Raw genomic sequence first — 17,889 nt, 5'->3', positions numbered from 1 at the left:
TAAGAAGGGTCAGGTCAGAGGCACAGGCTGATGCCTCTTTGACAGAGTGCCAAGACGTGACACCTGTTTGAGAGATGGCGAGCAGTCTTTTCAGAGGCCACGTACACCCCAACTCCAAAACGCCATATATTTTTTCATCAACCCCATAATTATAAATAAAAATTTCTATAACACTAAATTTACAAAAACCCTTATAATACAGGTATTATAATTTAAGACCATACAATAAATTAATCCTTGTATAAATAATAGGAAGAGTTAATATGGCGTGAGTGCAGGGATGACAATGGATCGGATATTTTTAAATATTCAATCTGATCGAACTCTAATAAAACATATTTAAATAGTTATAATCGGATTTAGAATGAATTTAAATTTTAAAAATAATATTCATTGCGGGTTCGGATTGAATTCGAATTTTATGTACAGGTACCCGTTACTCGAACCCGTTTATATAAATAATTAATTTAATATAAAAAATATATTTTACAATAACATTTATAAATTTTTTAATATATTTTTATTTAAAAATTTAAATTTAAATATTTTTTAGAAATATTAAATTTTTTAAATGAAAATTATTAATAAAAAATATTTTTTATATAAATTATTAATTAAAATATATAAAATTAAACTGTTCGAATTTTATTCGGATAATAATAATTGAGTTTAAAATAAATTTGGATAATTTAAATTAATTTTTAATCGAATTTGAATATTACTAAATTTATAAATGAGGTTAACTGCTACCCTACCCGCTTACATCCCTGCGTGAGTGTGCCGAAGGAGTAATTGCCGATCCTTAGTCGTGTAGTTGATTGATGTTCTACAAGCCAAAAATTTCCTTTTAAACCTCTCAAACACTCAAATCCCTAGCTCTCTAAGGCAAAAACAAAATGCAGAGGCTTCTGTCTCTCAAACATGCCTCATCAAGTTTCTCTAAAAAGCTCCCCTTTACAAATTCTTCACTTTCACCTTCTCGTCCTTATTACAATGCCTTCAATTCTCTTGATAAACCAACTCACCATAGCTGCCAGCAACAAAATTACATCTTTGGCTTTTCTCAAGTAAACCCAACTTACCATTTTCTTTCAAGCCAACCCCACCACACTCTTTCCCGGATAGTTCATGGCTTTCTGTCAAATCCATTGCTTTCGAAGCAGTTTGCGTCTAATTTATCTACAGCACATTTCAAGTTCTCAAGCAAAGGACTCGCACATTATAAATTTGGGGGCTCCAGTGCTCGGTTTGTTAGAAGATATTCTGGGTTCAATCAAGGTTTTGGTTCATATCGACGTAGCTGGTAATTGGTGCCACATTTGGTTTACAAAAACTTGCTATGTCGTACGAACATAGATTCTTTTTGCTTAGTTGCGTTTACTTTGTTGAATTTTTCAGGGCCAATTTGTCATGAGTTCCAAATGTTCCTTTATTCTTCATCAAAACTCTAACTCTTTTTTCAGGCCCTAGGTTTCTGAATTTAATTATACCTGCTCTCCGAGTTTAATTTGATGGGGATTACTGATTTATTAATCGTTTTATGTTGAGACCTTGATTATTACTGATCAACTAAATTTATGAACTCTATTTGCCCATATGTAAGTTCGTAATTACTTGATCATGTTTCTTTTTACATGCTAAATTCCTTCACGAAGGGCATTAAAGCTCATTGCATGAAAAAAACATAAACGTCGGGATGTGAGCTTTTAATGAAGGGGGATCATTGTTTTACCTTGTCACAATCAAGATTTCTCCTTTCATTATCTGAAACTATCATCACAGCTTCTTTGGTACTTAAATCATTTCCAATCATTTCTTTTTGTATCTTAGTACCATTTTCCTATGTTTTTTTTTTTCCATCTTCATTCTTTAACAACTATGCTTGGAGGCTCTAGATAGAATAAGTGTTGTTTTGGTTTATCTGAAATATTTCCTGGTTTCAATGTGTGAGATTCATATTAAATGTCTAGGAAACGAATGAGTTTCATGAGACTAATTATAATCTTACATTGGAGGCATATCTTATAGCTTAGACTCTTTTATCTTTTTTGTCAGTCATTTGTTTCTATTGTTTGCAGGAGATCATGGTTCTATCAGTTATCAGCTAACGACATGGTTTTAGGTTTGATCTTAGCCAATGTTGCTGTCTTTATGTTATGGCGGGTTGCTGATAGAAAATTTATGGCAAACAACTTTATGGTGAGTCCCCATTTTATGAACTAAGTTTTAACAACTGATGCCTTAAAGAAACTTTCATTCACTGGGAGGCCTTCATTGTAGGATTCACTATTCATGTCCTTGGATTGGTGATTTAGTGGTACAAGGACAGTGCCCTTGAGAATCCTTGGTAGTAGTGTTATTACATGAACATAGTTTTGTATTATGTTGATAAATGAGTACTTATGGGAGAATTTTTATAGTTGTACACAAACACTGCAGACACATTTTCTAGTTTCAGATTATGCTAGGAATAGGATTATGGGATGCAGGATCCACTACACTGGTTGTTAGCAATCCAAAACCTTTGAGGGTCTGCTATAGACAAAGGAAGAGAGATACAGGAGATTGGTCTAGAGAAAAGAGGGAATCAGGATAGCTGGGAATAGAGATAAAAGGGGATAATACCGTTAGCAGGAATCACGGATGACAATCAATAGGAAATGATTGCTGTAAATAAGGGGTAGCCACAATAGAGAGTATTATCTGTATTGTTATTTTCTTCTCTAAAAAGCATTACTGCATTGGCTAGCTTGAGCTAGACGGGAGATTACTCCTACAATTCGTATTGTATTCTCTGAGGAGGTTCTTTTTGAGTAACATTATCACTTTCCGTGTCTTAATTGCTTCTCACACTATTATTTTTTGTCCGACCTGCCGCTGGTGTCTCCTTATGACCACGGCACGAATGGACAGAGGATTAGAAGCTCGAATCGATCAGATGGAGAGGAGCATATCAAGTATAGAAGAAGTCATTGCTTCCCAGAAACTAGATCAAGACCAGAGGCTGCAAACAATCCAAATGAAGCAGGAACAAAGTTTTACTCGCCTCGAGACCTTACTTACCACCTTGGTACGCGTTAAAGCCCCTGTTGACGATGCGGAAGCATCACCAAATCACCCATGGAAGGCACTCACTCGACGATTCGCCCTTTGCACCAAATGGTGGTTTTGGATGACTCATCCATGGGTATTACAAGGGTTGAGTTGCCCAATTTTGATGAAACGGATATTGTGGCATGGTTGGCTCCACCTGAGCAGTATTTCACCACCAATAATACATGAGATGACACAAAGGTCCAGTTGGCATTAGTGTGCATGGAAGGGCCGGCTTTGCACTAGGTATGTTGGATTAAGCAGAGGATCCCTACCCTTTCATGGATTCGCCTTACTCATGAGCTTATCCATCATTATAGGGGAGATATGCACACAAATGTCTTTGAAAAATTGGTGACCTTGCGACAACAATCTTCCATGGATCAATTTATTGATGAATTTGTTGCCTTAGTGTCTCGAGTGAATGGGATATTCGACCAACAGTCCCTTGGCTATTTTCTAAATGGATTTCATGATGACATCTGCGACCGAATTCGTTCCATGAAGCTGTTGATTTATGTCAAACTATGGCGATTGCTCAAGAGGTGGAATTAGAGAATCAATTTCTTTCTCCTTCTACGCGGGTCAAAAATTCTGTGGATGGGCTCAGAGATGGACGTTGTGACCTGGGCCTCGGCCGAAGTATAAAAGTCGAACACCCCCTGAAGAGTTTACCCTTATTAACCAATGCTGTGACCCAACCCTCTTCCAAATCGACTGACAAAACCTCCTTCACCTCTGCCAAAAACACCTCCACAACCACCTTTTCTCCACCACCTACCAATACTTTGGTGTGCAATAGGGGGTCTAGACATTACACCCATCAAGAGTTTCTTGATTTGAGAGCGAAACGTCTCTGGTATAAGTGTAAGCAGCCTTTTCACCCGATGCATGAATGTCCGAGTAAGTCGCTGTGTGCCATTATTGTAGGAGAAGATGAAGAAATTTCGACAGAGGAAGAAACAAAATTTGGGGAAGTGGTTTCTGAAATTCCTAAAGTAACTATAACTGATGAAGCTCATTTCTCTAATATGGAGGTGCCGGGGTATTTCTTCACCTAAGAGAATGAAATTGAAGGCTTGGGTAAGTTAGCTACCACTAATAAATGTGATCGACAACGGTGCAACAAATAACTTTATTTTTACCCAATTAGTTTCTCAGCTACAGATGGCGGTAGAGACCACTCCCACATTTGGAGTGAAATTGGGTGATAGGCATAGGGTGGAATCATCTGGAAGGTGTTGCAATGTTCACATTAATCTGGGTCCAATTGAAATGTCAGCAGATTTTTTTATTTTTCCCCTTGATGGTGTAGATCTGATTCTGGGAATGGCTTGGTTGAAAACTTTGAGGGGCATGCAAATTAATTGGGCAACCAAGTACATGACATTTCGGTAGCAATTGGTCACGCTGTCAAGCAATCCAGCTCTCACTAAAGCTCTAGTTTCGGCTGCTCAATTAGAGAAACTCAAGGATGTTGAAGTTTCAATGTTGTTATGGGAGATTGATGGTCATCAGCCTCTTTCTCAATGGAGGCAGAAATCACTCAATCTCAAGCAACAAGAATTGGACTAAATATTAACTTCGAGCAGGGGCAGGGTCACTGATCATGAAATTCCTTTAATAGAGGGCACTACTGCAGTAAATGTTCGGCCGTATTGCTATAGACATTTTTAGAAGGATGAAATTGAGAAACTGGTGGCAGAAATATTAGCGGCAGGAATCATTCGACCAAGTACATGACATTTCGGTAGCAATTGGTCATGCTGTCAGGCAATCCAGCTCTCACTAAAGCTCTAGTTTCGGCTGCTCAATTAGAGAAACTCAAGGATGTTGAAGTTTCAATGTTGTTATGGGAGATTGATGGTAGTCAGCCTCTTTCTCAATGGAGGCAGAAATCACTCAATCTCATCAACAGGAATTGGACTAAATATTAACTCCCTTCAAGGAGTTGTTCTCTGATGTGAAAAGCCTACCTTCGAGCAGGGGCAGGGTCACTGATTATGAAATTCCTTTAATAGAGGGCACTACTGCAGTAAATGTTCGGCCGTACTGCTATGGACATTTTCAGAAGGATGAAATTGAGAAACTGGTGGTAGAAATATTAGCGGCAGGAATCATTCGACCAAGTTGTAGTCCTTTTTCGAGTCCAGTCTTATTGGTTAGGAAGAAGGATGGGAGCTGGAGATTCTGTGTCAACTATAGGGCCGTAACTGTATCACACAAATACCTGATTCTGATAATCTCTGAATTACTTGATAAGTTGAATGGCCCAAGATACTTCTCCAAATTGGATTTGAAATTAGGATATCATCAAATAAGAGTTAAAGAAGCAGAAATTCCTAATATGACATTTCGCACTCATTCGGATCATTATGAATTTGTGTTTATGCCGTTCAGCCTTACCAATGCTCCAGCAACATTTCAGGCCACAATGGACGATCTTTTTGGCTCTATCTATGGAAATTCATTCTGGTTTTCTTCGATGATATCTCAACTTTTAGCAAGATATGGGTAGACCACTTGGCACATTTGCAGATAGCTTTGTAGCCATTTCTGAAAGAGAAGTTTAAGGTCAACCAGAGAAAAAGTTCAATGGGGAAGACAGTAATCGAGTATCTTGGCCATGTGGTTTCAAATAAGGGGGGTGGCCATGGACCCTAATAAGGTTTCCAGTGTATTGAAGTGGCCAATTCTGAAAAATCTAAAAGCAGTACTGGAATTTCTTGGATTGTCCGGTTATTATCGACCCTTTATTAAGGGGTATGGATCCATTACTCGGCCTTTAACTTTAACTCCTTAAAAAAGAAAATCAAATGTTCTTTCAATGGCCAAATTCAGCACAACAAGTCTTTGATAATCTTAAGAAGGCTTTGGTTTCTTTTTCGGTCTTAGCAACCCCTGATTTCTCCAAAACATTTGTTATCGAATGTGATGCATTTGGAGGGGGTATGGAGGCAGTTTTGATGCAGGATCGACGCCCAATAGCATACTTCAGCAAAGCCTTCCCTCCTAAAAATGTCGGTAAAATCCACATATGAGAAAGAAATGATGGCTTTAGCATGGCCATTTGGCATTGGAGGCCATATTTTCTAGGTCGCAAATTTGTTGTACACACTGATCAAAGTAGTTTGTGTCATCTGTTGGATCAACAGATTCATACACTAGCTCAGCAAGATTGGGGACCTAAGTTGCTTGGCTATGATTTCAAAATTTTATATAAAGTGGGTAAGACAAATTCTGCAGCCGATGCATTGTCCAGGAAAGATGAAGAGTGTGAGTTACAAATTTTGAGTTATTCTCAATGGGTTGATTGGAGTGTGATTGCAAAAGAAATAGAAGCTGACCAACACCTTCAACGGATCATTCAACACTTGAAGAAGCAGCCAAATTCTCATGGAAATTATTCCTTGACTCAAAACAAATTGTTTTACAAAGGGAGATTAGTAATTCCTACAAATCCTTCATACATTCCAAAGTTATTAGCTGAGTTCCATGCTTCTCCAACGGGTGGCCATTTAGGAGCATTTTGAACATATAAAAGGATTGCAGCCAACTTATTTTAGCCTGGAATGATGAAAAAAGTTAAAAGTTTTGTGGCGGACTTTTTAATCTGCCAAAGGAACAAGTGTGAGACGGCCTCACTTGCAGGTTTACTACAACCCTTGCTGATTCCTACAAGAGTTTGGGATGATCTATCTTTGGATTTCATCACAGGGTTACCTCGATCAAATGGTGTGGACGCTATTTTGGTAGCTGTTGATCGCTTCACCAAGTATGCCTACTTTTGTGGCCTACAACATCCCTACTCAGCTAAGTCAGTAGCTGAATTATTTGTCAAGGAGATCATTAAATTACACAAGATGCCTCGCTCTATTGTTAGCGATAGAGATTCTATTTTTATAAGCTCTTTCTAATTAGAGCTGTTTCGACTTTAGGGAACTCGGCTAAAGATGGGTTCAGCATACTACCTGGAAATAGATAGCCAGACAGAGGTCTTAAATTAGAGAGTTGGGAACTTATTTAAGATGCTTTGCATTAGAATAGCCTCGACAGTGGCAAAAGTGGCTTTGCTGGGCAGAGTTTTGGTATGTTTCAAGCCACCACAGCTGTGGGCATGTCTCCCTTTGAGGTAGTTTATGGTCAGCAATACTTACCTGAAGAAACTAAAGCAGAGGTTGTAGCTTATGAGTTGCTCACTTGAGATGAGTTGTTGAGACAATTGTCTTTCAACTTAAAAAGGGCCAAACAAAAAGTAGCTAAAGTAGCCAACAAACATAGGAAAGATGTAGAGTTTGAGGTGGGAGATTCAGTGTTTCTCTAAATTCCACCCCACAGTCAAACTTCTCTTAAGCCTACAATCCATGCCAAGCTGACGGCCCGTTATTATGACCCATTCCAGATTATTCAGAAGATATGGAAGGTCGCCTATCGTTTGAAGTTACCCGAAGAAGCAAGGATTCATCCTGTGTTCCACGTATCACAGTTGAAAAATGTAGTAGGACAACATATGGTTACCTCAACACTACCTAAAGAGCTGGAAGTAGAAGAGAAAGGTTTTGCACCTGAACATATTCTACGATTCCACGTATCACAGTTGAAAAATGTAGTAGGACAACATATGGTTACCTCAACACTACCTAAAGAGCTGGAAGTAGAAGAGAAAGGTTTTGCACCTGAACATATTCTACGAAGGAAAACGTCTTCGAATCATCCTATAGGCAGCAAGCTACTAATTAAGTGGGAAGGGAAACCAGAGGATGAAGTTACATGGATGAATTATACGGACTTTATCAACCAATTTTCTTATTTTAGCCTTGTGGACAAGGCTGTTCATAAGGAGGGAGGTATTGTTAGCAATCTAAAACCTTTGAGGGTCTACTATAGGCAAATGAAGAGAGACATAGGAGATTTGAAATAGCCCGGCCGGAATTGGCCCAAATAACTTTTAGACCCACTTTCCACTTGGCTCACAATGGTTAACCCAAGTTATTTAGTAGTTTCGTGCTAGCTATTATATACAATATTCTGAATTTCGCGTCCCATTCGGAATTACCGTAATTTCCCGATGTGGGATGCGGTACAAGTTGGATCTCAAGCAAGCAGCTGATTCTTACACTCTCCCTTGCTAAATTTGCGATGTCCTCATCGCAACTGAATCGAATACAATTGCTAACGAGGATCAGACCCTTGGGTATTGTGGTTCGCTAGTACCCCAGACGGCTTTACCTCGTCTCACACGGGTAGCCCTTTCCTCGCAGGTCCACTAGCTCTGTACAATTTGTCTGACTCAGGGTGGCTCTGATACCAATTGAAACAGCTCGGCCAGAATTGGCTCAAATAACTTTTGTACTCACTTTCCACTTGGCCCAAAATGGTTAATCTAAGTTATTTAGTAGTTTCGTGCTAGCTATTATATACAATTTAGATTTTCTATAATCTAACGATGTGGGACGGAAGCCGCAAGCAGGCAGTTGACCGTCACACTCGGTCCCGCTAAATTTGCAACGTCATCGTCGCAACTGGATCGAATATAATTGCTAACCAGGACCGGACTCTTGGTATTGTGGTTCGCTAATATCTCGGGCGGCTCCACCTCGTCTCACACGGGTAGCCCTTTCCTCGCAGGTCCACTAGCTCTGCACAATTTGTTTGACTCAGGGTGGCTCTGATACCAATTGAAACAGTCCGGCCGGAACTGGCCCAAATAACTTTTGGACTCACTTTCCACTTGGACCAAAATGGTTATCCCAAGTTATTTAGTAGTTTCGTACTGACTATTATATACAATATTTCGAATTTCGCGTCCCATTCGGAATTACCGTAATTTCCCAATGTGGGACGTGGTACAAGCTGGCAGCTCAAGCAAGCAGCTGATTCTTACCAGATCAGTTCAGGGAAAAGAGAGAATCAGGACAGCTGGGAATAGAGACAATAAGGGATAATGACAATGCTTGGGATCAGGGTATAGATAAATAAAGCGCAGTCACAATAGAGAGTACTGTATTGTTATTTTCTTCTTTAAAATGCATTAATGCTTTGGCTAGCTTGAGCTAGACGGGAGTTTACTCCTAGGATTCGTATTGTATCCTCTGAGGAGGTTCTTTTTTAGTAACTTTATCACTTTCCTCGTCTTAATTGCTTCTCACTCTATCACTGGTGAAGAGTGAATCTATATACCACATCGTGGTTTTTTTAATTTGACAATAATCCATGTCATTCTACATGTTCCTGAGCAGATTTCCTTGGACAATTTCAAAAGCGGACGTCTTCACACGCTGATTACTTCTGCATTCAGTCATATTGATGCTGAGCACATCATTTCCAACATGATTGGACTTTACTTCTTTGGGGTGAATGTATGATTGCAAAACTATAATCTTTTCTTTATTATAACTATTTGCTCTTGAAGCTGCTTCTGTTCAGTACTTCAGTCGGTTATTCATTTCAGAATGGCTTTTGTTCAAAGATGCATTCTGACATTATACTAAATGATAACTTGAAGAAAAACAATTTTTTTGCTTGGAAAGACTGATTGATTTACATATGTTCATTCTTATAAATGGATTTAAAATTAAAGATCTGAACGGTCTATATATTCTGGTGGGTGGTTCAAAATTTTCCTAATATATGCTCAAAGGATATCACCCATATAAAATGGGATAACGTGGATGGTTATGCTTGTCTGGTCGCTTTTCACACATTGTGAATGTGAAGTCATTTTCTCTAATCTAAGAAACAATTTCTTTTGTTTGGATGGGGATCAAATTAACCCATTACCTGTTTACTTGTTTAGGATGGGTCATTTCAAGATAATACTATAAAAGTTAATCCTGTTGATCTCTTTTTTTACTATATTAACATGTGTATTTTTCTATGAAAACAAGATTAACTAATTTGGTTTCCATCTGGACATTTAAGTATGATTGCCTTCAGTTTCAACAAGGTAGAAGTTAATTTATGTTGTTGGGGTCATGTAGAAAAAAGATCAAAGATGTGAAATTATGGGAAGGGTTCTGTTTCAAAACTGGTTGTTAGGACTTCGAATATAGAGAAATCATAAAATGATGTCAAGTAATGTTTACTTTTTTTTTTAAGATTAAAAATCAATTTCTGATGAAAAATAAATTTCATATTAACTTCATTCAGTGATGATAGACAGCATTTTAAGTATGTAGACACCTTGCATTTCAACCCCCCCCCCCCCCCCCCCCCCCTATCTCTCTTGGTATAGTTGTTTCTTCCGTCAGTTCCTAAAGCTGATGTGTCTGTGCTGTGTGTTCTTTTTCCTTTTCTTTTTCCTGCTGCTCAGATTGGAAGAACTTTTGGACCTGATTACTTGTTAAAGTTATATGTAGCTGGGGCAATTGGTGGGTCACTGTTCTACTTGGTACACCATGCCTTTATGGCCTTATCAACAAAGGTATATCTGCTCTCCAACCACCATTCTGCTGTGCTCTTATGAGGAGCGAAGTCAAAAGAATAATTGACTGAAACATCCGATTGTTTGTTTGATAACATGTTATGCAGATTTGATTGATTGATATTTGAACTTTCACATGATTTTTTAGTGGAATTCAAATTAATGAAGCAATGCCTGTAATCTGATATGGACATGAAAAGTCCATTTTAAGATATTTTTTAAGTGATGGTAATGGGTTAATAGCGTACAGTTTGCTATTACTATTGGAATTCTAGTTAATTTACAGTGATTCCTGGACATTTTGATGGCCCATAAACCTGACTCTGATCTCAGATTTATGCTAACTACAGGGACAAGGAATGTGGATGAAAGACACTTCAAGAACTCCAGGATTGGTATGCTTTTGAAACTGTTTATTTCTAGTTCTTTTTTTGTTTCTTTTTCATTTCTACTAAACTTAAAACTATTTGAGTCCATGATTGTTGAGGTTGTTATTGCGAATTCATGATCTGATATCAGTATTTTAGGAAGAGTACCGTTTGTAGGAATGTAATCTTTGATGCCTGGAAATTTGACTTTGAAACCAATTTTTGAAAAAAAAACTATCAACAAATTGATCTCTGTAATCAAAGAAAATGATTATGAGAAACATCAATCCTAATTCCAATGTGATAGCTGTTTGTGCAACTGTCTTTTATATCTGTTCTTACAGAGGTTGAATTTTGTAAAATTAGTTTCTCATCTTAAAATGTATAAAGCAGCTTTAATTTGTTTTCTGAACACCTCTGAAAAGAATTATGCTGTAGATAGATTTGTCAAATCTGCTAAATTGCTCAGAGTGATGCATTATCCGCACTCTTCTCCATGTATCCTGGAGATGGTTGGAAGTCTTAGATTACCAATTCCATTCCAGAAATTGTTGCATTTCTCACCCGCTGGAACATGCAAATATTAATTAATTTAAGTATATTGACTCGTGACTGTGCTTGTATTTTTTCAGGGGGCTAGTGGGGCCGTCAATGCTATAATGCTGCTGGATATATTCTTGAATCCAAGATCAACTCTTTACTTAGATTTTTTTATACCAGTTCCTGCCATCTTACTGGTAAACCTCATTTCTATAAAGAGTTAATAATTGTTTCATTCTATTTTGGAAATACTTAAGTTATTCCTTTGATCATTGTTTTTAGGGAATCTTTTTAATTGGGAAAGATGTAATGAGGATATTAGAGGTTTGTGCTTTTCTTTGGCATGTTTCCAACAAAACTTTTCTTTTTATGTGTGTGTGCAGATTTGCAGAAACAACTAAATCTAAAACTCGACTTCACCATTGATGTGTTTTGCAGGGAAATAGTAATATTTCAGGTTCAGCACACTTGGGGGGTGCTGCAGTTGCAGCCATAGCATATGCTCGAATTAGGAAGGGACGTTTTTGAGCTGTTTCATTATTCAGTTTAGTACAAGATATTTGCTTGGCTCAATTGTAGATGTGAGTTAGAAAACCAAGAATACTCTTGGGCCGATTTGGTTCATATATTGAAATGAAGATCAATGTTGGAATAAGAATTTAGTAGAATCAAAATCAGAATGGTGATTTTTCATTTATATTTAGCTTATTATGGAATTGGAATCAGATTTATTTTTAAAGTGTTTGGTCCATATATGAATCGTGGAATTGGAATAAAGAATTAATTTGCACTCTCAACATAAATTTTAAATAATATTTTAATTTGAAAGTAAAATATCATTATACAAATAAACGATATAAAACTATTATTTATTATATTTGGTAATTACATAATGTGTATATATAGATATAAATATTTATTTTATTTTAAAAATATATATTCTTTATTATTTAATTTATTTAAATTAATGATCAAATAAAAAGTGCCGGTGTCAATTATAATGATGCCATTTTTTAGAGTTAATATCTTTAGGTATTTTTTTCTCTCTCCTCCATGCAAACCCAATCAAGGGAACACGAAAATCCATACAGTATCCTCTTTACTCTCATTTTCTGACTTCACTTCCTCTGGTATCAACCACTCCCTTCCCTCATTTCCTATTATTCCCTCCATCACTCTTCCATGTATTACGTATGCCCTATCCTCTCTTCCCACTGCTACCGAAGGGGAACCTCTCCGCATCAAAATCAGTTTTGTCATAAACTACTCCCTCTCCCCAGCTATCATCGCTTTTCAAGAACCATAGCTTACCTTCAACCGGGGTAACCACCAATATTCATTTTGCTATAATTTATAATACCCTTTCTAGTTCGTCGTTTACTATTACCGTGGGATATTAGAATTTCGATTATAGGTACATTTGATATTAGTTTTCGCATTTAAAATTTTTTTTTAATGTATTTTTCGTTAGATAAATACTATTACAGATATGGTAGCTAAGTTTTATTTTTAAAATTTATTATTGCGGTAATATCGATTGTCAGATAAGGATTTCTTATTATAATGAAATTTTATTGGAAATTGCACCTTAAATTCAAATGTTAATTTAGAAGAAAAAAAAGTAAAATATAGAATTTAAAAAAATAATAAAAAAGTTAGGAGATATGCATGTCATTACACAAGTAACAAGATATTTTTCACTTTAATTTTTTCATTTTTCTAGCTTTTAGAGAGAAAATAAGTGACGGAAAAGAACATATGTTTTTCTTCCTTAGTTTATTTTCCTATGGTTTTACATTATGTTTAGATGGAATAAAATAAGAGAGGACTGTTTTCCCAGTTCAAAAAAAAAAAAAAGAGACTGTTTGGATAGAGAAAAATAGGGAAAGAAAGGAAAATAAAGGAAAAAATAATAAATTAAAATTATTATGGGTGAAACATAAAGATAATTATATTTTTATGCATAAAACTATTTATATTAATTCCAAATATAAAAAATAAATAATTATTTTACTATTTTAAAAAATTATTTTTTTCCCATTATTTTCTTTCCTCCCTAACATCTAAACAATAAAAGAAAAATAACTTTTCACTATTTTTATTTTTCTTCACTATCTTTCGCTGTTTATTTTCATTCCCGCACAAAAAAGTCTCCCAAACAAAGTGTTACTATTTTCCTCAATTTTTTATGGAAACTATTTTCCTCAGTTTATTTTCTATCCTTCCCTTTTCTACATACCCAAACAAAGCTAAGTTGTCTGGCAAAACTAAGTTGCTTTTATTTCAATACCCCAAATATGAAAATCTTATTATAAAATAAATTTAAATTTTAAAAAATTTTATTGTCATGAAAAGTTTTATAACCGTTAGAAATTTTATTTACAAAATTTTAAAATTTTTATAACAGTATATAATAATTTTTTTTCTATAAATAATCTGTATTTCCATAAAAAAAAAAATCAATCTCATTTTTACTTTATTTTTTATACATTTTTTATTTAATTATAAATTAAAAATAAAATTTTATTATATTTATATTCAATGGGGCTTAAATTTTATTATTTTATTATAATTCTTCAACAAATCGTACGTTGTACTAGATCATAGCCTCATAGGACCTAGGCTGAAGGCTGAAGCCTGGAGCTCAGAAGCTGCCATGTTCTAAAAGCAAACGCAGAATTCATGTTCAAACTAGCAAAAGCTGAAACACCCATAGCTCCACAAGAAAAAACAAAATGCAGAGGCTCTTATCTCTCAAACATGCCTCATCAAATTCCTCTAAAAAACTCATCATCAGTACAAATTCTTCACTTCCACTTTCTCATCCTTGTTACAATGCATTCACTTCTCTTGCCAAATCAACCCACCATGGCCACCGGCAACAAAGTTACATATTTGGCTTGTCTCTATTTAATCCAAATCACCTTTTCCATTCATGTCATTCCCAACACACTCTTTCTCGGAAAGTTCATGGCTTTCTGTCAAACCCATGGCTTCCAAAGCAGTTTATGTCTAATGTATCAAATACCCATTTCAAGTTCTTAAGCAAAGGGCGAGCTGGATACAAATTTGGGATCTCCAGAGCTGGGTTTTCTAGAGGATATTCTGGGTTAAAACATGGTTTTGGTTCAGGTGGACGGAGCTGGTAATTGTTTTTTTTTGGTTTACAAGAACTTTGCTATTTCATAGATTTCTTTTTAGTTGCTTGCTTTACTGTGTTGAATTCTTACGGCCCATTTTGCCAATGAGTCATGGCTTCCAAATGCTCCTTTATTCTTAACCAAAAAACAATTTTTCTTTATTGAAATACATTTTCATCTTTTTAATTCATTAATTTTATTTTTATATTTAGTTTCTTAAAATATTAATTATTAATTTCACAAACTTAAATATATCTAAATATATTTTTTACTAAAATTCTAAAATAAATTTCATAAAATTAAAATTGTGTTCACTTTAATTAGGAAGTAAAAATATTTTTTTGTTATTAAAAATTTTCGAAAACAAAAATAAATGAAATTATAGTCAAATGAAATTTTATAACCTGAAGTTTTATCTAAAATAAACTTTATTTCTAAATAAATCTAACTCATTAATAAATTTTATATTCCTGATTCATTTGAATTCAGCGTACGTTAACTTTTCTGAATTTAGTTGCACTGCTCTCCTTAATTATGTTTGGAAGGTAATTTGGGAAGGAAATATGAGTTTTTATATAATTTTTTAGAGCTATTTACATGGAAAATTAAATTTGTTATCTTGTAATTTAATTTAAAATTTAAAAATAGATAAAATTATTTAAAATTGTACACTTATTAGAATTATATTTAAACTTAAAATTTAAATTGAAAATAGCGGGTTATATGATGTGAATTATTTTATTATATTCACGTATTATAAATAAATATTATTAATAAAAAAAATTAAAATAAAAAATTAATAAATATAAGACCGGTTACAATTTCTGTTGAAATTAAGGACAAATAGAAAAAAGTTAAACTTATGATTTTTTGCACCAGCCAAATAAAAATGAAAAAAATAAATTAAGAGATTTTGAATTAAATTATAATAAATTTTAAAGATTTAAATTAAATTATAAAATAATATAAAATTTTAGATTTTTTTATATAAATAACACTTATTTAGGTGGCATATAAGTATAAAAAAATAATATACATTATATTACCATATCAACAAGATTCCCTTTCTCATTTAAATTTAAAATTTAAATACCGTCAGCAATAAAATTTATAATTTTAAACAATTTTATTAATTTTGATTCAAAAAAAAATAATTTTATTAATTTTTTAAAGTTTTGGATTAAGTTATAGAATAATAAAAAATTTTGGATTTTCTAGGTAAATAAGCTTTTTTTTTTATTAAATGAGAAACTTTGTTTCTATTGTTTGCAGGAGATCATGGTTCAACAGGGTACCAGCTGATAATATGGTTTTAGGCTTGATATTTATAAATGTCGCTGTCTTTACGCTATGGCAGATCGCTGATAAAAAATTTATGGCGGATAACTTTATGGTGAGTGAACCCCTGGCTTATGAACCAACCTTTTCTCTGATTCATCAAAGGAACTTTATTCACTGGGACACCTTCATTCTAGCATACAGTCTTGTTTTTTCTTACATAAGGACTTGTTTTTTCATATCTGATTGTAATTTAATTCAATCTCTATGTCACCCTAACTATATATCTTGATGTGGTTGAGCAGATTTCAATGGACAATTTCAGAAGTGGACGTCTTCACACGCTAATTACTTCTTCATTCAGTCATGTTGATGCTGGGCATTACATATCCAACACGTGTGTGCTTTACTTCTTCGGGAGGAAAGTATGATTAGAAAACTACAAAACCTTCTCTTCATTACAACCTTTGCTCTTATATACTGCTTCTGTTTCGGACATCCTTATACTTTTCTGGATGTATACACCCATGATCCATCTAATCTAAGATTGACACTGCATCTAAAATTATATATCTTGATTGTAAAGATTATGTAGACACCTTACATTTCTGCCTTTCCTTTCTACTTTGTTAGATAAGTTGTTTCTTCAATCAGTTTCTAATATGTATTTGTGGCTCTGTGCTGTCTTCCTTCTCCTTTTCTTTTCCACCGTTCAAGATTGGAAGAACTCTCGGACCTAAGCACTTGTTAAAGTTGTATCTAGCTGGGGCACTTGGCGGTTCACTCTTCTACTTGTTACACCATGCCTTTATGGCCTTATCAACAAAGGTAAAACTTCTTTCCTTTCCAAATTTTACAATGTTCCTGGGCTCAGAAACCTGGCTCTGATTTCAGCCTTTTGCAACTACAGGGACAAGGAATGTCGGAGAAGGACACCTCGGGAACTCCAGGATTGGTATGTTTCCGGAAACTGTCAAGTTCATTTTCTTTTTCTGCTAAACTCAAACTGTCTGACTCAATGAATGTTGAAGACCATGTCACCAATTCATGAGTATGCTTCTGTATTCTTCAGGGAAGTAGTGGGGCCGTCAATGCTATATTGATGCTAGAAATACTCTTGAATCCAGGATCCACTATTTACTTGCAATTTATTATACCAGTTCGTGCCGCCTTAGTGGTAAGTTTTCCTACCCTAAAAGAAGAAGAAGAAGAAGAAGAAGAAGAAGGAGAAGAAGATTGTTTGAGTCTATTTCTGAAATGCTTCTGATATTTACTTTGATCATCGTTTTAGGGACTCTTTATTATTGGGACGGATTTATTCAGGGTATGGCAGGTGGGTTGATTTTCTTCCTTCTGCTGTGTTATCAGTCTTTCCAAGAAAAGTTTTCTTTTTTACGTTGATTTTGTGGTGAATTTGCTATTTCCAGGGAAATAGCAAAGTTTCAGGTTCAACACACTTGGGGGGTCTTGCAGTTGCAGCTATAGCATATGGTCGAATTAAGAAGGGTCGTCTTTGAATTCTTGATTAGATATATTATACTGGCTTGCATTCAGTTACTGAAAGCTTTTTGAAGCGTTAACAAATGCACTGGTAAATGTAAGGATTTGCTGGTGGAGTGGAGGATATGGCTATGTCATCTACCATTGTTGCAGTTTCTAGCAACCCCATCAGCAGGATTATATTATCTTTTGTGCAAAGATTCTTCAAACTAAACATTTGCTTGTAGTATCTAGTTCGACTGAATTTAGTAGTTAAAAATATATTACTCACATTTAAATTCCAGTCTTATTCTCCAATTTTCTACTAAAATTAGTTGATAATTGATTTGAAAAATCAAATATAGGTAGTAAAAGAAATTATAAGAACATATTTCTTTTGCCCTGCTTCCGATCGATCCTGAAACTCATATACATGTAGAAAGCGTCTGATATAGCAGCAAAGCATTGGGGTCATTGCTCACTGGAATTGCACTTTAACAGAGAAGATCTCTGTTGTCTCTTTGTGGGGTCTTGTTATGATTAATAACTGATGATCAAGTGAATGAGG

General features: G+C 35.0%; 2 protein-coding genes across 4 annotated transcripts; both read left to right on the top strand.

The window, feature by feature from the left end:
* The first annotated feature begins 777 nt into the window (after positions 1–777).
* On the top strand, positions 778–12,121 carry LOC110630777 (RHOMBOID-like protein 12, mitochondrial). Of its 3 annotated transcripts, XM_021778351.2 has the most exons (8): positions 778–1,303; positions 2,079–2,199; positions 9,333–9,452; positions 10,406–10,516; positions 10,867–10,911; positions 11,517–11,621; positions 11,707–11,748; positions 11,863–12,121. In XM_021778351.2, the coding sequence occupies exons 1-8, from the start codon at positions 897–899 to the stop codon at positions 11,950–11,952; spliced, it is 1,041 nt and encodes a 346-aa protein (XP_021634043.1). In that variant the 5' UTR covers positions 778–896; the 3' UTR covers positions 11,953–12,121. The 3 variants fall into 3 exon arrangements, with proteins under 3 accessions (XP_021634043.1, XP_021634045.1, XP_021634044.1); XM_021778353.2 differs by lacking the exon at positions 9,333–9,452; XM_021778352.2 differs by lacking the exon at positions 11,707–11,748 and having other exon boundaries at positions 11,808–11,949.
* Positions 12,122–14,004: 1,883 nt separating this feature from the next.
* Positions 14,005–17,622, top strand: LOC110630942 (RHOMBOID-like protein 12, mitochondrial). The gene is made up of 8 exons (XM_021778600.2): positions 14,005–14,569; positions 15,837–15,957; positions 16,148–16,267; positions 16,560–16,670; positions 16,753–16,797; positions 16,915–17,019; positions 17,134–17,175; positions 17,270–17,622. The coding sequence occupies exons 1-8, from the start codon at positions 14,160–14,162 to the stop codon at positions 17,357–17,359; spliced, it is 1,044 nt and encodes a 347-aa protein (XP_021634292.1). The 5' UTR covers positions 14,005–14,159; the 3' UTR covers positions 17,360–17,622.
* Positions 17,623–17,889: the final 267 nt, after the last annotated feature.

Source organism: Manihot esculenta, chromosome 14, assembly GCF_001659605.2.
Source record: "Manihot esculenta cultivar AM560-2 chromosome 14, M.esculenta_v8, whole genome shotgun sequence".
Lineage (NCBI taxonomy): Eukaryota > Viridiplantae > Streptophyta > Magnoliopsida > Malpighiales > Euphorbiaceae > Manihot > Manihot esculenta.
This window is presented reverse-complemented; position numbering and strand designations above follow the sequence as displayed.

Coding starts and splice junctions, on each gene's coding strand:
- LOC110630777 (XM_021778351.2), top strand. CDS start 897: ATGCAGAGGCTTCTGTCTCTCAAACATGCCTCATCAAGTTTCTCTAAA. Junction 1,304..2,078: donor GGTTCATATCGACGTAGCTG/GTAATTGGTGCC, acceptor TATTGTTTGCAG/GAGATCATGGTTCTATCAGT. Junction 9,453..10,405: donor TTTACTTCTTTGGGGTGAAT/GTATGATTGCAA, acceptor CCTGCTGCTCAG/ATTGGAAGAACTTTTGGACC.
- LOC110630942 (XM_021778600.2), top strand. CDS start 14,160: ATGCAGAGGCTCTTATCTCTCAAACATGCCTCATCAAATTCCTCTAAA. Junction 16,268..16,559: donor TTTACTTCTTCGGGAGGAAA/GTATGATTAGAA, acceptor CCACCGTTCAAG/ATTGGAAGAACTCTCGGACC. Junction 16,798..16,914: donor CCTCGGGAACTCCAGGATTG/GTATGTTTCCGG, acceptor TGTATTCTTCAG/GGAAGTAGTGGGGCCGTCAA.